The 20,997-nt window shown below is 40.0% G+C and overlaps 1 protein-coding gene and 1 long non-coding RNA gene across 3 annotated transcripts in view; one reads left to right on the top strand and one right to left on the bottom strand.

Annotated features, from left to right (window-relative positions):
- The first annotated feature begins 3,923 nt into the window (after window positions 1–3,923).
- APLF (aprataxin and PNKP like factor) overlaps window positions 3,924–20,997 on the top strand; it is a 118,367-nt gene continuing 101,293 nt past the window's right edge. Inside the window, exons 1-2 of the mRNA XM_072409587.1 lie at window positions 3,924–4,124; window positions 16,133–16,204. Of these exons, the coding sequence (XP_072265688.1) occupies window positions 4,032–4,124; window positions 16,133–16,204 (165 nt within the window). The 5' untranslated portion in view covers window positions 3,924–4,031. The remainder of the gene's footprint in view (window positions 4,125–16,132; window positions 16,205–20,997) is intronic.
- Window positions 6,420–12,261, bottom strand: LOC140330144 (uncharacterized). Of its 2 annotated transcripts, none has more exons than XR_011920644.1 (4): window positions 12,202–12,261; window positions 9,685–9,863; window positions 9,467–9,542; window positions 6,420–7,153 (listed from the first exon to the last, which is right to left on the bottom strand). It is a non-coding gene; the product is annotated as an uncharacterized lncRNA (long non-coding RNA). The 2 variants fall into 2 exon arrangements; XR_011920643.1 differs by lacking the exon at window positions 12,202–12,261 and adding an exon at window positions 11,690–11,874.

The following is a 20,997-nucleotide window of genomic DNA, read 5'->3' on the forward strand; positions in this document are numbered from 1 at the left end:
CTGCCCCACCCTCCTTAGTGACTTTTCACACAGAGGGTAAAAGGCTGTGCTAGAACTTTCTAGGCAACAAAAAATTACTGCAAATCACCCAACTTAATTTTCTAGAGAAAAAAAAACTGTGCTCCTTTATAGGAGTTGATTTTTAAAGATTTTAGAGAAAAAGATATTATTTTTATTGTTGGGCAAGCGTGTGACAATTTTGGATCATTAAAAAGTAATTTTGGAAATCATTTTTTTCTCTAAAATCATAAAGTATTTATATTTTTCCAGATTGATGAATTATTTGACAATAAACAACAACATTTAATTATTTAATAGCCATGGGTATCAGGGGGGTATCTGGAGGAAATAGCATCTGACCAAGGTGGGTGACCTGGTATAGCGCCAACATATTACGCAGCGCTGTACATTTAATAGTGGTTGCAAATGACAGACAGATACAGACAGTGACACAAGAGGAGGAGAGGACCCTGCTCCGAAGAGCTTACAATCTAGGAGGTGGAGGAAGTCTCACACAAATAGGAGGGGGGTATGTAGTGGTTGGACGTAGTGACAGTTTCAAAAGACAGAAGAAGATGGGTAGGCAAGTTTGAACAAAATGGGTTTTGAGTGCTCTTTTAAATGAGCAGAAATTAGGAGCAAGGTGAAAAGGACAAGAAAGACCATTACAGAGATTCGTGGCAGCTCTAGAAAAGTCTTGGAGCCGTGCATGTGATGAGGTTATGAGTGAGGAAGTCATTAGTAGGTCATTGGAGGAGTGAAGTGAGCGGCTGGGAGAGTATATTTCTACCAGGTCAAAAAGGTAAGAGGGACAAGAACTGTGAAGGGATTTGAAAGCAAAGCACATGAGCATGAGTTTGATGAAATGGAAGCCAACGAAGGGAACTACAAAGAGATGCAGCAGAAGAGGAGCGGTGGGAAGGATGGATGAGTCTGGCTGCAGCATTCATAATAGATTGTAGAGGAGAGAGTAGGGTTGGTGGAATACCAGAGAGGAGGATGTTGCAGTAGTCCAGGCGAGAGATGAAAGATAGACAGATAAAAGTGTGTACAAGGAGTTTGGTGGTCTCAGGGGATAGGTAGGGGCAGATTTTGGAGATGTTTTGCAGGTGAGAGTGACAGGACCTAGAAATGTTCTGAATATGGGGGGTAAATGAGAGGGCAGAAACAAAGGTTATTATTATTTTGTGTATATCTGTACTTGTAATGCACAGCTGCATTTCTTTCTATTATTCTGACTGCTGATGTTCTCTCATTGATTTCTTGCTGTACTACTCTCACCCTCTGTTGTTACCTGTTGATACATTGCCTTGTTCCAGTGATGGCTGTACAAAACAGTTGGGCCAGTGGCACCAGAGAATCGCTTCCTAACCTGACATTTTGTATTTGGGGGTGTCCTTACTTCTAACCTAGGGTATATGTTGTGTACAACTGAGTGGTGAAAAACATCCAGTCAATGTATGTTTAGCTTTGAGTTCCATTTACCTAGGGAGATAAAAAAATTCACAAAGCTAACCAGGATAAGGGCTCATTCCCCAGGTTGAGGGGCCATATCTGGGGCCCCTGATCAAAGTCAGCTTCCAGATTCTAATCTGCTCCCTGCCCATGTATTCCCACAACAAAGGGGTTACATTTTTTTGGATGAGTCCCTTTTCGCCAGCGATGGCTCTTGTCACCATTGAGGGTATGTTTTTTTGGCGGATACACATTTTTTGCTTCCTTTTTTGGAAACTAGAACCAGAGGACGTTTTATAGAAAGGAGAGTAGGCACAAATGTTTGTTGTTCTATTCCTGATCCAGGAAGGTCTCAGATCTAAAAAAAGGAATTAGCAGGGTCTTCTCCTCCTCCTGTGTCAGTGTCTGCATTTGTCTGTCATTTGCAACCCTTATTTAATGTACAGCACTGTGTAATATGTTGACGTTATATAAATCCTGTTTAATACAAATAATAATAATAATACGGTAGTATTAATATTTGTGGGGCACAGCTTTCACTTTTTCTTCCGTCTTGTACATTGTATAGCAGCCAGCAGAGGCAGCAGCTGCTGCACATTGTACAAGTCAGGGCATGTCCAGACATCAGAAGCAAAGTGAAACTTGAAACTCAGAATATTGTGAGCTCTGAGTGATAATTATTAATAAACAGTATTTATATAGCGCCAACATATTACACAGTGCTGTACATTAAATAGGAGTTGCAAATGACAGACAGTGACACAGGAGGAGAAGAGGAGTTTACAATCTAAGAGATCCCTAATCCTGGTTTTGAATATTTTGCTGTTTGCACTCTAGTTTTTCCCCATTGAAAAAAAAATATATGTTGTCTGTATTTTACAATACTATGTAATGCATCCCTAATATTCATCAATCCAGATTCTGGTAAACAAGGGTATTGCTTTTATTCTGGCCCATAACCTTAACCCCCCTAGCGTTCTAATTCTGTCCATATTTCCATGCAAAAAGTGTTACAGTTTTTTGCTTGGAAATTTATTTTACATTGTAGGCCTATAACTCACCGAAATATGTCCAATATTTAATCCAATACAAAGATATTTGAATTTCCCGCCGCTCCTCCCACCCGCACCGACGCATGCACCAAGATCACAGAAAAACCCCGGAGATTATCTCTGCAGTTCGCGGCTGGAGAGCTGGAGGAGGAAGGCATCTCCCCAGGACCTGCGGGGACCAGCAACACGCCGATGAAGCAAGATAAGTGGGTTTTTTAAAGTTTTAAGCGACCCCGAGTGTGACTCGGGATTACTGCTTTTTGCAGGTAAAATCCACCCCGAGTCACACTCGGGTATACCGCTAGGGGGTGAAAGAGAAAGTAAACTTAAAAAGGCCCAAAGCAAAACAAAAACACTTACCCTGAATCCTGCAGAGCAGTCATTTGGTCAGGAGTTTTCTTCGATCGGGTCCCGCGTCGTCCAGGCATCTGTCTTCGGGCTGGTTCCCCAGGCACTGCCATCTTCTCCTCCGGGTTACTCTTCCTACATCACACGACGCTGGGGCGAGATCGGGTCATGTAGTTTGGGAAAAAAACTTGCCGATCTCGCTGCGCATGCGTGAGATCAGCTTATTCGCCTGGGGTAAGGCCCCCACTGATGCAGCTCTAAGGTTTATTCTGCCATGTAAGTTATTCAAACTTTGCTGAGCTAACTGCACTAAAATCTACAAGCAAGACCCGTCATGGTGTTTTTGTAAATATAAAGTGTGTGCTGTGTATCCTAGAAAGGCAACATTTTTCTGTGTAATATGTTGGCGCTTTATTAATACTGTTAAATAATAATAATAATTTTAGGAAGCCGCCTTCTTTGCCACAATTTCCATGGCGGACTTCTGAGTGCATGGCGATCCTTTAACCATTGGATGACCACTGATGATGTAACTCATATGTGGGAAGTGATGGATTGTGGGTGGGAAGTAATAGAAAGTAAAACCTGGTTTATGTAACCTGTCAAAGTCATGTGATGGCTCTCCTCCAATCAGAGTTCGGTTTTCTGCGTGGCGGGAGTTTAAAAAATCGGATGCAAAATGCAGGCTGTGTTGCAGCCTAACCCTGCAGATTCGACACTTAATTGTATGCAACAAACACAAATCTGCTAGGGATGCTAGGATTAGGCAGCAAAACTCAGGAAGCCTGTGTGTAGGAAAGAGTTAAATGCAAGTATGGAAACCCAGCTGCCAGCACACATCTATGCGAGTAGCACACTAACAACAATAAGATTTATTGAGATAATACAACACAGAGTTAAATGTCCCGTGTGTGGCTCTAGAATTACACAGCACAGAGCCCCGCAATATAACATGACACATCCTCCTGTCTGCACTGACAGCGCTGGATCACGGAATGGTCACATGACTCTTGTTTACGTTAAGCATTTTTCCCTGGCTTGTCATTGGAGGATGGGCTGTCAGGTGACGCACCAGGAAGTGCTGACATCGTAGTGTGCAGTGTGGAGGGAGATTTCATTTTGGTGCTTAGCAACCAGAGTGCCCTGTGTGGTATTGGGTGCCAGGCTGTGTGTGCCATGGCTGAGTATCGGCTGGAGGCTAGAGATGGCAGCGGTACATACCCCATTCCACAGGGGGAGACTGTGATAGGAAGAGGACCCTTCTTGGGGGTGAGTGCCATCTCCTCAGTACTCATACAGACCTCCTATCATTACTTAGTGTGTAACAACTTGTGTGCTTGTTATTGATACTAATGTGTATTTATTGTATATTTCTAGTTCACAATATAGACTATATATTTCTGGCAAAACTTTATATATTATATACACTGCTAGCAAACTTCATATATTATATACTGAGAGTATTGTGTATTATGTACTATGAGTGTGCTATTTATAAATTTGGTGAATCTGACATTCACCAAAACTTAACCTGCTGGAGAATCTCCCAGGTCCATGTGTTTCATGATCAGAAAATGTTTTGGTGAATTTCAGATTCACTGCTTTATAAATAGACCCAATAGACTATTGGGTTTTGACTATTTTGTATATTATATATTGCTACTATAATGTATTTAATAAGTACTGCTAATATGGTGTGCATATTGTGTGTATACTGCAAGTTGCTAGTATGGTGTGTGTATAGAGTGTTAGTATGGTGTATGTATTGTGTATATTGTGCTAGTATGGTGTGTCTATTACAGGCTTGATTATTATTAGTATTATACAGTATTTATATAGCGCCAACATATTACGCAGAGCTTTACAAACTCCATAGTCATGTCATTAGTTGTCCCTTAAAGGGGCTCACAATATAATGTCCCTACCATAGTCATATGTCATTACCACAGTCTAAGGTCAATTTTATGGGGAAGCCAATAAACCTAACTCCATGTTTTTGGAATGTGGGAGGAAACTGGAGTACCCGGAGGAAACCCACGCAAACTCCTTGCAGATACTGCCCTGCCTGAGATTCAAACCTGAGACCCAGGGCTGCAAAGGTGAGAGTGCTAACCACTGAGCCCACCATGCAGCCCGTGATGGGGAAAAAATGCCAATCTCACGCATGTGCAGTGAGAGCGACACTCTATTTTTCCCCATTTAGACCAGGCTACGTCACCTGATTCTGTGCCTGTGCAGTGCCCGATCGGGTGACGGAAAAAGATGGCGGCACCCAGCACTTCCTCTGGGAGTGCTGGATGAAGGTGGATTCCAGGACAGCTCAGACCCAAACAAGGACAGCGCCAGATAAATCAGGGGTTCTATGGTAGTAAAGATGAGTGTAATTAATTTTTAGTTTAGTTTGGCTTTAAATGCTGAAAAATTTGCCTCTCACAAATGTCCTGGTGTAGACTGGCCCATTGGCTGAGTAGCTGAGCTACTTATATGCAGTGCCAGCTTTGGTTGTCAGTATACCGGTTATCCCAGCTTCCTCTGCATGTGCTGGGAATGAATGAAGTTACATAATCCAGGCTTGACCAGTCAAGATGGCCAAAGATTGCAAGTAGGAAGTTAGGAAAGAGAACAATAGCAACGTCCTGTGGGGGAACACTGACAGGTGAGTAATGCAGGGCTTTATATTTGGAGGCATTTTTGAAACTTTGCCAAAACTCTGGTTGATAAAAGAAACACAAATGCTGGTTCTCATTTTTTGACTTGCTAAAAAAAACAAAAAAAAAACACACACACACAATTGCTATCACCATTGCCATGGAAAACCATTATGAACAACTGTCAGGTTGGGACATGGGATCTTGTTGCATTGCTTGATGGGCACCAATCATCTTCCCAACTTAGAATTGATCTAGGGTCAGCAGGAATCTAAGCTTCAGAAGGGAAGGATGGTGACATGAGGTTACCAAGTCAAATGGATCATGAGGAATTTTAATGTTATGAACCCTGTAGGAAAATAGGGGGGAATGTACACTAAAAATAAAAGGAGCTTGGTGTATGTCTTATGGCATGAGACCTACCTACTTGTGTATGAAAATATCCTATTGTGTGACTCTAGGAAGAACCAAACCACACAAGAGAGTATTTATTATAATAGGAATACCATTTATTTTTAGGTTTTTATTTAGTGGCCCACATGTTCTTTTTATCTCACGGATTCCTTCACTTTTTTGCCATCTGCAAGTCTCTTTTTGCTTGGTGAACATCATGTGTGTCTCTTTTGTGTCTCTTCTTGTATATGTTAGTTACAATGTGGGAGTAAGCCTTGGCATGAAATGTCTCTAGGAATTCTCAGTTGAGGATATAAATTTAGGTGCTTTTTTTTTGCACAGGGTAGGGTTGTTTTTTTTAAACTCCAGACTGCACTTTGGACAGGACTGTAATCCGTAGCCACTTGGCAAAATGGCTGGGCAATTCCTTTTTTTAGGAGACTGTCATCAAAAACCATATTTTTAATATGATCCCCCCCACCCCCATTTTGGTTGTTCTTCATGCCCCCCTGGCTGGAAAAAAACACTGGAGAGAACACTGCTCTGATTTATGAAAACTCTTTTAGTCCCCTCTTCCATAAGTATTTATGGGATACTGACCAGCTGCGGGCAAAGTAAGGTACTCCAAGCTGCAGGCTCCCCGTTTAATGTTGTGAGATGGAGATCTATTTGTAATGAGGACACACCAGACACACGTTGTAGTTCATGCTCCTTTTTCTTGTATCAGTAGATTTCCTGAACATTGGTTTACATGTCGTATTTTATTTCCTTCTTCTGCTCCCTTCTCTAAAATAAAATGTATTGTTTTATGATGGATATTGGCCAACTGTTGGAAAAGTTAGTTAGACACTTAGCTACAGATTTGTTAGTCAGTATTGACATGCCATTACATTAATGCCTCCTTATCTCCAATGCTGTGGGAGAGAGATCTGGTTGCAATGCTGACACACCAAATATGTGTTGTAGTTCACTTTTCCTTTTTCTGATAACAACTGGTCTTCCTGAACATTGGTCCACAATCTGTATTTTTTCATCCTTCTTCCCTTTTCACTTTCATGTCCGTACAGACCTAGATAGTTTGGTTTGGGGCGAATTGTTTTGAATTTATATGGCCTGGTCAGGGTTGGCTTCTTAGTAAAATCTTGAGCAGTTTTTTCTGTCTCCATCTCAGAGTCTGTGTCCGAATCATAAACTGCTTCTACATCAGGAACATGATCTTTTACACACTGCAGTTGAACACAACTGTGTATGATTTTGCTGTAATAAAAACAACATTAATAGATATTGATCTTAATGCACATCAATAAATATACTATTACCCTTTAAGCGCTTAAAAAGTCACGTTTGTGCCCCTTAAAATAAGACTTTATAACAGTGGTCGCCAACCTGTTAGAGCTCTCAGACCACTAAATTTATGAACTCCGGACTGCGCATGCGCTGGGAGCCATATGTCACTCAAAGGGAAAGAAACTTCCCCCCATAGTGACATGATGCCAGAACCTGCTCACCCTCCCATTGCAGGTCTGAGCCTACAATGGGAGAGTGAGTGGGTTGTGTCTAGAGCCTTTATAGGGGGGTTTGCCTGCTCCCAGCGAGGTCCTTCTTCTAACCTCTCTGGGGGGGGGCGCAACTGGCCACGTTGGCGACTGCTGTTTTAGAGGACAGTAAAAGCAAAAAAGTGCAGATGCCATACAATTACCTGCTGCAAAACATATTTTTTAAAGGGAATTATTAATTAAATCTAAAATTAAAGAGTAACTGTAACCTGGGTCACACATCAGAAGCAAGTACAAATTTACATCCACTGCTAATGGGAGCCATCGTGTGTATTTAGGTTGCTTGGATTACTCCTTTGTAATAACCTCGAGCTGACTAAGGAAGGGGAAACAAACTCCCAGTAAAAACTCCCAGTACGCCAGTAAAGCCACATGGGATTCAGAAGGATTAATAAACTTTTGGTTTAGAACATGTCAGCCAGTCAGGGTTTTTGTCTTCACTAGCGGCATGTGTTCTGGCCAATTAGTTATACTCAAAATAATGGAAATAGACACATTCACATTGTACAGGCTACCCTTTAGTGGTTTCCTCTTCTTGATCATTGCTTTGATCTCCTGTTTAATCCTCAGGGCCTTCCTACGAAGGAAAGTTCCTGAACAATATTTACTTAGTTTCTATATCAGTGTTCTCCCCAGCCCCTTTTAGCTGGGCGCACCACCCGGCACTTTTCGGCAATCACCCTCCTGTTTTTGGGTGGTTACTGAAGAGTTGGGTCGCAATACAAGGGCTGACACGCGCCTAAAATTTCTTCCCACCCAGCTTAAAAAAATTTCTGGATTGAGCACTGTATATGCTGGTTGATCAACATGGGAAACACAAACCGTCATCACTTATCATGTGAGACTCATTGGGTCTCTATTTTCCTCATTTGTCCTTGACCGGGGAGAAAAAGTTGTTCTTTTGGTACACGTCCAATGGTTCTCGCCCGATAATAAGCTCAGAGCCGATATCGGACGAGAATAGACCGTGTTTACAGCGCCTGTCCATCCATCGTCCGACTGACTGATCCATAATAGGAATGATTGTAATGCAAGGTAAGGGGGATAGCACGCAGCAGGGTGCCGCTTTGTTGTTCTCCCCCTCCCCTCTCCATACAGCAAAGCTGCAGTCTTTTGTCGTTGGAAATGATCGTGAATGATCCTTTCCAATGACAATAATTGCAGGTGTGGCTTAATAGAGGGGGGTCCCTGTATCATTATGAATGCATGCAAAGCAACTTTGATTGTTTATGGTAGCTTTTTTGAGTATTAAGTTCTGTGACTGCATCAAATATAAATATTGCCTGTTGAATTGATACAAGTTGGCAAAAGCAGTAAAGGTTACAGGTCTGATGAAGCCGAGATATCTCTGTGAAACGCGTTACCACCTTTAGAAACCATAAATTGAATTGTAGGACTAAATCTGGGGAATTTTGATATGTCATATTATATGGTGTTTTCCAATGTATTTTGCCTTTGTAATTTTATTTAATCAAAATAAATTTTCTATATTTTAACTGCTCATTATTGTGGTATACATACATAGTTAAATAAAACCACATTTTGCAGGTGACAATTTTTCTGACAATGAATTATACTGTTTGGTAAGGAAACGTAAGGGCAGATTCAGACCTGCCTCTAAATTGTGTGGCTCCCTGCAGCTGGCACCTTCCTGAACACTTGCACAGCAGCACTGGTTCTTTAAGAACCAGTGTTTGTACATTTGACAGCTGGCAGCAGTGAGCGGTACTAGCACCATTCACTGCCGCCCCTCTTCATTCCCTATGGGGCTGCCACAGGGAGATGCTACCATGTAACTTTACCACTGGTGTGAACCGAACCTCAGTCTGTTCCTGTGTGTGGACACTCCTTGCACTATGAGAACAAACCCTCGTATAACCATTGTGATAAAATAAGAACTTCTTTACTCTGTTACTGCAAAAACTTTGTGGTCAATATTATTTTAGTCCAGGTGGCTAGAAACATACTGTTGTCAGGTAGGTAATGCCATGCGAAAATCCTATTTGTAACTTACCAAATGCCAGCAATGGAGGCACATACTGTAACAAAGATAACAAATACTTTGAGTAATTTGGCCTTGACTTTTGATGCTGTAAGAAAAAGAAAAAAAAGCAGCAAAGAATATTTTAGACTGTCACTTGATATATGTGCATTAAATAAATGATATGTATAATGTCATAAAGTTCTTCCACATATTATGTCTGATTTAAAAAGTAGCTGTTAAATACGTACAATTAAAGGAAGATGTATGTTTGGTCGTAACAACTTTTTGTTTCAGGCCTTTAGAAGTCTTTATATCTTCAGTAGTTGTTGATGTTCTCTTCAGGTCTGTAGAAGTCGGTATATTTGCAGTGGTGTTGTGAGGCTTGTATATGTTGGTGTATCCACATTTTCAGAATAGTATAAGTTATCTGTTTAATAAAAACACACAAAATCAGATGCCTTCACAAACAATCTAAAGGGTAAATCTAAATCGGACTGCATTGTAGGTTGGAGGGGGTTGAATGGGTTGATTTAAAAATGTGTCTCCTGTCAGTGCCAGACTGCATTGTTAACATAAGAGACAGATTCCTGGTAAGAGATCCTTGTTAGAGAGACACACTGATGACTGCATGGAGTAAGGCAGTGTTCCCCAACCGTTTGGATGTCACGGATCACTAAACTTATGGACTCCGGACTACTCATGCACGGGGAGCTGTGTGTCACTCAAAGGGGAAGAAACTTCCCCCAGAGTGATGTCCTAATGCCAGAACCCGCCCACTTTCTCATCGCAGGTCTGAGCCTGTACCCAGAGACACAACCCGCCCCCCACCCTGAATCTGCAATGTATTTGGGGGACATGGTGCGCGGCTCTGCCCCATGCGCCCCCGGCGAGGTACTTCTGCTGACCCTGCTTGAGGGTGCACCGACCAGAGCCACAGGTTGGGTTCCACTGGAGTTAGGGACATTTAGACCTCGGTTATAGCTTAACAAGGACAGTTTATATGTTGTTTAATAAAAATGTAAAATGGTTGCTAATAAACATGTAAAAGGGATAGAACTAATGATTTCTTCCCACTTCCTGATAGGTGTCAGGATAGAAAGCTATGAATAGCCTCAATGGGGGACACATGATTTTGTAGCCGTGTCCCCATTGGGGAAGTTGTCTAGTCACTACTTTCCAGATGATGAGCATCAGACAAAACAGGAAAATGAGAAATCACTATTTACAGACAAAGCATATACTGTACAATAAAATAGAGAAATCTCAATAGGGACACATTTAAAAGAGAAGTTATGACCTATTCCTCCTGACACATGTGGTATGGAATTTAATCTCTGATATATTTTAGTGTCACACATGCTCTATAAAAGTGTGCATTGAGCACATGTATTGTCATTGCATCCATAGACAATTGTGAATATGGCATCCTCCTTATCCCCTGAACACTGGGCAGAATTATTGATGATACCCCAATGGTGGGATGTCATCAAGCTTACATCTGTTCCATGGCAGTCTGCTCTCCATAATTCGCACACCCAACACAGAAACATAAGGAATATTTTATAACAAAGTGACAGGTAGTTTCAGTTGATCCGAAAATCACAGTCACTATGTGATAAGCCTAATGTCGTGCATCAAACCCAGAAATCATTTTGACCAATTTCTCTTTTAACACTCACTTCCGTTAGGGTTCATTCACGTTGTTGATATTCTGCAGTGCTGGGAGATATGGCCTTTTCCTTTCTTTCTCCTGTTTACTGCTACCTAGCCTAAACTAAACAGACAGCAGAAAATGTAGTCTTACCTGGCAAATTACCTGCAGGATGTTCTATTGCTCCAGAACCGATTGCAAGAATCAAAAAAATCATAGCCATGCTGAAGCACACTCCTCAAATGATATTTCATAGCAGGGGCAGCCACTGCCAAGGACCTCCGTCTGTACTGTCTGCTGATTTGGGGTTCTGATGTTATGACCACCAGTATGTGTGCACGGTTAGTCAATGTCAAATGTCAGTTTTGGCTTCACTTGTACAGGGCAGTCCCTCCATAATGTGAGCAAAGGGGAATAATGTGAAGTGCTTATTGCATTGTATATGAAGGTTTATTTGGGATAAAAAAATATGTTTGATGGCGGCTTCATCTAAGCATTCCTATCATCCATATACATAGTGGCATGTGGAGCCCAGTGTACTGAGCAATACATTTATATTTCCAATAATTGGCAAAATAATGGTGCTATGTTAAGAGGCATACCTCAATTATTCATCTCATATGTTCCGGATTCTTCCTTTTATCACAAAACAAACTCAATCTATAGGGTATCTGTAATGTGCAGGATCCACCAGAACTGCACTGAATGTAAACAAACAGCAGACACTTGGCAACCAGTTCTTGCAAAGTTTGCATTTGTGGAGGGTAGGTTAGCTTAGGCCAGTAGATGAAAGGAAGACAAGACACTAAGTCTTAAAGTACAGTTATCCTGGAAAAAATGGTTATTAATGCATGCACAAAACTTGTAATACCAACATTATCATGTTCTTTACCCATGTCTTCACTGCTGTTTTTTTTTTGTTTTTTTTTTGTACAAAATACAGTGGCACCTTGGTATAGGTCCTTAAACCATTGCAGATCCTTGGACTTATACCAAACAAATTTTCCCATAAGAAATAAAAGGAAAATGATTCATCCGTTCCCATGAAAAAAAAATCCTATTGTTATTGGAATATTATACATTGATGGGGCTGTATAGAATACTTTCACTTTACCTTTGCTGAGAAGAGTTGATTTCCTACTAGGATAGTGCCGGTTGTTCACTGAATGGTAGCAACTGACATACTGACGCTCGTGGGCAGTCGTGGCTTTATCTTGAGAGAGGTAAAAAAGGGTAGTGCGTGGTGTTGTGACTCATTTTGACCCATACAAGTTCTAGCGCAAAGGTTGTATACTAAGCAAGATTTTTCGTGTCCAAACAGGATTTATACCAAATTGTACTTATTCCAAAGCGGACCTATACCAAGGTACCACTGTATTTGTTTTTTGTGTTGTAATGCTCTCCCTGATAACATATTCCTAATATCTTTTTCTTTTGCTGTTGTTCCAAGGGAATCCACTAGATGGCAACAGTGTTTAGTGGCAGGAGCCAGAGCTTTGCAGGTCTGCTGCACTGTACACATAATCTTTACACTTGTCCTGTCTGTCTTCATATCTCTCTCCCTGTATGAGAGCAAGACAGCAAAATCTCACCTTTTGCACGCAGGCAGTCTGTGGAGTTAACTGCCTTTACTGTGTGTGACATCTCAATCCTACAAGCAGCACAGGATGGAACATGGAAGCCATGTCATCTATTGTTTGTATGCATAATATGTGGGGTGAAAAGTTGCTTTTTAGTCTCCACATAGCTGTGTAGTACAGTGGAACAGGGATGGGGTGTATACATAAGCTTCATTTGTTGGACTTTGGGACTAATCCTTAACTGGAAAAGTGCTTATATACCTTAATAAAATCTTATTAGGGTACTTAATACAGTATTTATATAACATATTATGCAGCACTGTACATCCATAGTCATGTCCCTAGCTGTCCCTCAAAGGGGCTCACAATCTAATGTCCCTACCATAGACATACGTCTTAAATACAGTCTAAGGTTCAATTGTTTTGTGGAAACCAATTAACTGCATGTTTTTGGATTGTGGGAGGAAACCAGAGTACCCGGAGGAAATGAAAGCAAACACAGGGAGAACCTGCAAACTCCATGCAGATAGTGTCCTGGCGGAGATTTGAACCTTTGACCTAGTGCTGCAAAGGTCAGAGTGCTAACCTCGGAGACACAGTGCTTCTAGGTTATTATCCATAGCTCTGCATTGCAGGGTCTTAAAGTGCAGGAAAATTTACATATTTGTTATATATACTTGTATATACACTCACTTTAAAGGAAGCAATCAACAGAGCAGGGGTCCACACTAAATGCTGATGGGCCCCCTTCCATGAGACTGTCACTCAGATGGCAATGTCTGTACAGAACAGCCTTTGGAACATTTTTTTAACATGGAAACCCTTGTAAAGTGTCATGTTTTAGGGAACCCCTTAAATAAAGATTATATATACAACTCACTGTACATTGGTATGATGGTCAGTAGGAAGAATGCCTCTTACATTGGTAACCAATGGGAAGAATGTCTTCTCAACAGATAGCCAAAAGTCTTGATTGGCCAGGTTAGAAAAGTTCTGTCAGTTGTATTGTTGAGGCCTCCTGGTCAGTTTCCATTTCATCAAATTTTGGAGCATATATATGTAAGCACAGGACAATCAGGTTACTGAATGCATCTTGATAGGTTCTAAAGAATTAATACCAAAAAAAAATGATTATGTGTGGTAGTATGATCAATTAACATTTATATAACATAAATTGCATGAATTAAAAATAGATGGAACTAACTTTTTTCTATGTAAAGCTATCATGAGACCTCAGGGTTAGAAGAGCTCAGTATGTGTTTGCCATCTTTTATTGAATGTTTTCCCTCCGGTGTTAGCTGTCACAAACAGTTTCTACAGAACCTCCATTGTACTGTCTTTTATTCCTCCATATTGATCTTTATGTTGAAATCTGTAGATGATTTTCTACACTTTCTGACGATCTTTTGCTTTCTGCAGTAAAACATTTTTGTTTTCTTGTTGAGCTTTATGCCTATAAGGCCCTAGCCCTATGTGTTATACTCTTGGCTTATTCCCCACTCAAATAACTTCTCCCCCTTTTATTTTTTGAGCTATAGGTTTCTTTTTCTCAGGGTGGTGAGTGGCTCTGGATGAAGCGAAGATGTTCTCTGCTTCAGTTTGCTAAGACCACAGGGCAGCCTGATGAGAGCACAGGTCCATGAGGCCCTATATTTAAAGTAAATCAGTGTTTTTGGTTGGGTGATACTAGGTGACATTCAACCCAAAAGACATGTTGTGTTGGATAACTATGACACTATGGGGCAGGTCTGGATCAAAAGCCTCCAGGGGCAATATTAAACAAAATCATAATAAGCCCTGAGTTTGTCCTTAGGTTAATTTAGTGTTTAAATAGCCAGGCAAAAATTATTTTCGTTATGTTCCCAGGTCTGGTTGTTCTGGCTGGACTAACAGCAAAAATTATTCTATCTGAAATATTCCCAGTTACTGCCACTCTGTTACAATACATGAGCTATTGGGCAGACAGCAGTAGTGGGAATCTATCTGGGGACCGCAGATATACAGATACATTTTAAGGTTACTGGCAGGTGGAAATGAAAATTTGGCTGCAGTTCTCACACATTGCGTTCAATGCACAAGAAAATTGATTTAAGGATTAAGCAGCATGTGGACTTGATGAAATAAAAAGATACCATTTGCAGGTCATGGCATGGAGGAGGCTTCGGAAACCTGTTGTTTTAGTAACAGTCCAAAAATATCTCTCTGAATCCAATACAAAAGACACAAAAAGTCAGATAAAGCCTGCCTAGGCTCTGAGCTTCTTGACCTTTGCTCTTTATCTTTACTGTCTCGGACCATCTCCTTTATACATTGGAGTATCTTGAGGTTCAGATTCACATGTGGATGTTACCTTGGACAGATTCCATGCTAATATCCATCCTCCAGACTAACGCCTATCAAGCAAGCCATGCAATGTTTGCCTAATTCATTCAAAAAGGTGACCTATTGCTTGCATTAGTGCAGAGAGCCCCTACAGGAGTACTAAGGCAGGTTGTCATGATGTTTTTAGGAAACTCTGTAAAGAACACTGCCACTCTCTCCCACCAGTCACAATCCACTTGCATTTGCATAGACAAGCTCCAACACTAATTGGTGGCATAATGGGTATACAAATAAACATGTAATGAAAACTGAATGGTTTTAATTTAAAACCTAAGTAGCATGTTGATGCAAGCTAATAAAGCATTAAAATGTTTTCTTTACTTATTTACTGTTATTGTTATTTGTTATGGTACTATGTTCTTCTAATAAACTTGTGTTAAATTTGGAAGGTAGTGCAGGATACCTATGTTTGTCGCGGTTCCTGCCACTTGTCTAGCAACAGCAATAAAAGGCCAGCATTCGCCTTTAGAACTTTAGTTAAACTCTAGAACTCTTCTTTAGTCTATTTCATTTTGCAGGGAAATGTACACAAACATGATTCGAACATGTGCTTCAATCCTCATTTTATCCTTAACGTTGAGCAGTTTCCCCTTTTTTTATCTTCTTTTAGGGCAGGTTTAGTCCTGCCTCTAAATTGCAAGATCCCATGCAAACTCCCCATGGTTGGCACTTTGCCATCCACTCGAACACTGATACAACAGATACCAGCCTCTGCACATTTCACAGCTAGTGCAGTTAGCATTACTTGTACTGCTCACTGCCGCCTCTTTCATTGCCTGCTGCCACAGGGAGACACTGCCATGTAGTGGTTCCTGGTGTGTGGAAGTGGTAAAAGCACTGCAACCTTATCACAGGTGAAAACTTAGCCTTAATGGGAATATGGACCTTTCCAAATGTTTGATAATTTGTTTTTACTATTAGCCTATTGCTATTAGGCTTGTATATTTTTTTTTCATTAAATATTGAAGCATTGTAATTATCCGCCTATTAATGTAACATACTATATTTTTATTCTTTTTAAGTAAGTGTTCCTTTGTAGTATTCTAAATATTTTAATTTGTGTTCTTCATATTTTTGTTGCAGGTTGCAGATAAGAGAGTATCAAGAAACCATGCAATACTAGAAGTGGTGGATGACAAACTTCGCATTAAACCGGTAATTTCCCATGCCATTCAGTAGTATGGACAGTATAAAATAAACTATTTTGTGCTCCGCTATATCATGCTTTTCTATTGCAATCTTGTGCTGTTTTGCTGGGGAATTACTACACAGTATCTTAGCAGCATTATATTACATTTTATCTCATTTATTTTGTAGAGGGTTTTTGTTATCTTTGCAATATAATATTGTTGGTATGTATCTGTCCTAATAGTGCAGAGAGAAGGTGGGAGCTTATTAGAGGACCATAAGATGACATGTGGGTAGGTATAATTTCCAAATGTTAGCTCCATCAAAAAATAAATTATGCATCAGTCTTTAAAAAGGAGAAGTTCTACTATGGTAGTCTCTGGCAGGGTCAGTTAGAGGTTATTGTGAGGTATGATCAGGTTATAGTAGTGAGAAGAGGGGGAGGAGGGAAATAAATGAGTAGAATTGAAGTGCTATAGGCTTTGTAATATGTGTCTTTTATAGCTACCTATGGTGGTGGGCTTTGATGCCCACCACAACCATGATGGGTATAACATGCTCTCCATATTCGACCTCAAAGGAGTATGGCCCATGCTTCCGGTAGTAAGGGTTTAGGTACCGCATAAGCTAGTCTTTGCCTGTATCCAGATATAAAGTACATGCGTTAGTCTTTAATGTTGATTCCAGGGATAACAATATATCTATATCCCACCCTCCATCTCAACCCATTGAACTGAATACTGGCAAACAAAAAAACAAAATAAAAATGACCTTTGTACTCACCTTAAACTGTGGCAACACTATACCCTAGTTTCAAGTCTTCTTTCATCTTCTTCTGCATGTGTCTCCTGTATGAGATGGACACCCCTTCCATTGGCTGTCATTGGCACGGTCCTTTTGAAATCTAGAGTAGTCTTCAACAACATCTAGGCATTAGGTGCTATGGGCACATCTACAGCACAGATAAGCACTCGCTGAACCTGAAAACGCCATTAGCAAGGGACAAGGAAAGTAGAATTAAAATAAAAGTGTATCTTGCTTAACAAGGTAAAAATTTAAAAAAAGGCATTGATGTGTATTAAAAAGGCGTTTTCTTCTATACTGGATGTATTAAAGAACTATAAATGATGGCTAATAGGGTGAACCTGCAGTTCACCTGAAACGTATGCAAAGGAAATTAAAATGGCAGGCTTTTTGCTTGCATGTGAATGATTGATAAGTGAACACAGCTTCCTAGTATTTGACTAAGCTTATGAGTCAATATTAATTTATTTATATCCTAATGACAGTCACAGAAACTTAGAAAGTCCCTGTTTAAAATACAAATTATGGGACCTATGTTAAAAGCACATTAAGCCTGATTTATTAAAGCTTTCCAAGACTGTAGAAGATAGGTGATACAGCAAACATGGAAAACCTTGTAAAAATCAATTTCTATTAGTTGAATGTTTTCAATCCTGGACCAAATTCATTTCAGATTTGCTGGATCACCCAGGTGCGCCCATAATAGTTTATCTTCTCCAGTAATATAAATCTTAAATAAGTTAAGCTCATTGTGTTACACATAATTCTTTTAAAGCTGAGATTCCCTCACAAACACAGTTTCACACATATCTTTTGTTTACTTCTCTTTGTTGACTGAGCTTATTTAACCATTCTGTTGATGCATTACATTAGAAGGTGAAGCTAAAACTTTTATTTTGATGTGGCAAGGAGATTTTCACTTTAAAACAGATGCATATGTAAGAAGTGCCCTGTGGCAGGTTTAATTAAGTATCAGTTGTACTTTAAAACAGAAGAAATTTACAATTCAAGTTGTAACATTGTAAAAAAAATCTGATATATGATCCATCTCTTTGGTGCTGTTTAGCCTGACCTTGCTGTGTGACAGAATTGATAAATGCTCTCCAGAGATTCTGCTAATAAGAGACATCCTGATTTGTGTTAAAATGTGTTGCTAATTTGCTTGATAAATGTCCCCCATGGTGTCAGAGCTGCCAAACTGTGCTGCTTCAAAGTAAAATAAAGACCCATAAATCTGTATTCTTTTAAATTATTCCTGTTACCTAACAAGTAGCTTAATTTACTATTAGGCATTGTTATTTGCCCCCCCCAATCATTGGTATTTTCTTTATACATTGGCTCCATTGCGGGCATTAAAACACAATGAGCCTGATTTATTAAAGCTCTCTGAGATACATTTTCATCAGTAAAGCTGGTTAATCCATCAAACCTGTAGTGGATCTTGTCCAGGATTCAAAACATTTGCTAGAACATAGCAAATGATTCTGAAGGGATCCATTCCAGGTTTGCTAGATCACCCAGCTTTACTAATGAAAGTTTTATCTTCTCCAGCCTTGGAGAGCTATAATTATTCAGGCCCAGTGAATTGAGATTATTGACACCTAGAGGGCTTTTCTTCTTGAAGTCATTTTTCTTATCTTTTTGTGAAGCTTTTTTTAATTGCTGATGAGAGTTCCTGTATTTTCAAGAAGTAATGCTATTACTTAATGTGATGCTATGAAATATTTGTGTTTATGTGCATTTTTTGTGCTCTAAACTTTGTCCCCCAGGTTCCAGAGTCTGAGATGTAGCTCTTGGGTTTTTACAAATTACATGCACAGCCTGACCTTTAAACTTGAGTCAATTTGTGTAACGTCTAGACTTGGAAAAACTGATAATTATTTTGAATGCTTTACTCTCCTTTCTCCTCGGCATTGTGTTAACACACACCTGAATACTCCAGACCAGCAAGCTGGCAAAACTTCTCCTTTTATAAAGTTGGTCACACTTACCGATTATCAGTTAATGAATTGCATTCAATTTACAGCACTAGGGTGCTACTTACCATCCTAATTCCTATGATGATGAAGTGATAAAGGTGTACTTAATTTTTCACATGCTGCTTCTGTATGTTGACTTAGTTGGTAAACTAACGATGACGTAGTGTAGTATGTCATGTGTTGCTGTTGCTTATCTGAGAATGTATTTACCTAATTTTTAGACCTTTTAAGGACCAGATTTTTTAAATTATATCCTAAAAGGTAAACCTTTACAATTGAAAGAGGGTGTACTTTCTTTTTCCACCTCACTGCCTGAGATATTAGTATAACAGAAGGTAATGTTTTTGTTATGTTAAATAAATGTTTCATTATTTTTTCAGAGTCACGCTAATATCAATACATTCTAATAATGCTGCAGGAACACTCAGTTGTATTTCTTATATAATTGCCCTTGCTTTGTCCTCATTAGTCCAACTTCATGTAATGTACTGGTGCATAGACAGGATATTAAAACCTGATAGATATTTAGATTGACTTGTTTGTTGGTCCTAAAGCCACCTCTGCAAATGAAAACCTAATTGTAACATTGAGCTGAAGGCTGAAATATAAAGTGCTTATGGTATCTTATTTGTGCTTAATTGGAGAGACTGAGATGTTTGATTTGTGTTTGCAAGGTCCTGAAATAACAAAAGGAGACTTCTAGGAGGATTTCATTAATGGAATAGCAGGTGCATCCAGGTAGACAGTAGGAGATGCTGAATGTAGAAGTACATTGGTTGGCTCTGTATAGAAGTAATATAATGTAATATTGGTTATTGGTTAAATATGTGCTTCGATCCCTGGGCAAAAATCCCTGGTGTTTCTTGATATGGAAAAGCAAGTGACAACCCATGTGAGAACACTGGTAATTGGCTCAAAGCTGTCATGTGTAGATGGGAAGAAAATTCTTAGACCCGTGCAAATTCTGTATGGAGAAACTTGAGGGAGAAGGTAGAAGACCAGTCATGGTGGGTAAACCAGCAGTGGCATCAAGATTGTTAAAGTACCTTTTACCATTCTGCTCCAAGCTCCTCTATTTAGCAGCTTGCAGCATCCCCAGCCTTCCTTTAGTCATATGCGCTCTGTCTATCTCGGCATCCCCGGAAGACTGTGCATAGCTGAGCAATGAGCAGATTACTTCCTGGTCATAATCTTATCCTACTAGTGGCTGCTGGTAATATTTCTAGGCTCTGATTGTTGTATCTTCAGCACGTTACCTGTGACTTTACCCAGTTGTGCCTGATTGACTTTCAATATACCTGACCTTGACCCTGCATCTTCTGCCAGCCCTGGAGCACCATTTTGACCTTAAGTCTCTCTTATCACCTCCCCTGACCTCATACTGTCTTGTTCATGTTTATGGCCTGTGGCTTAGGCTCTTTACAGGGATTCTACTTGGTACCCGACTGGCAGTCCCTCCACTGAAGCCATCTGTTCCACTCCACACCCCTGGTGGTAAGAGCCGGAGGGCTGTGACCTGGTGTCCTCCCCACAGCAAAGTAGTCCGGTGGCCACAAAGGTTACCAGCCCAATACTCCAGCAAGGTGCCCTAGTGAAAACCAGGATACATTTAGACTCCATGCCCCAGGTCATTCTGTGTCCAGTGGGCATAGTTCTAACAGTACTTTTTTAACGATACCTCGAGTTCAGCTTAAATCCAAGTGCAGGCATTGTATTTCAAGCTCCAGAAACAAAAGGTTTTATGTAAGTATATTACTCAATTACCAAAAAGAATATAAATACACTTTGTGTGCCTCATTTTCAATTAACTTGAATTGGCAAACCAAAATTGGCATGAGGTTTAAAATCACGTTAATTAATATTCATGTGTCAAATTATTTTTTAAAAATTAGTTTATATAAAAAAAGCATTTGGGATGTGCTCCCATAGGCCTCCTTGACATCACCAAGACCTTTTATCTCCATTCCCCCAAATTTACAATATCACGCTTAAAGAGGAAGTGAAGTAAAAAATGCCCAAAACAAAAAAAAAAAAAAA

This window comes from Pyxicephalus adspersus, chromosome 4 (assembly GCF_032062135.1).
Source record: "Pyxicephalus adspersus chromosome 4, UCB_Pads_2.0, whole genome shotgun sequence".
In the NCBI taxonomy this organism is placed as follows: Eukaryota; Metazoa; Chordata; class Amphibia; order Anura; family Pyxicephalidae; genus Pyxicephalus; species Pyxicephalus adspersus.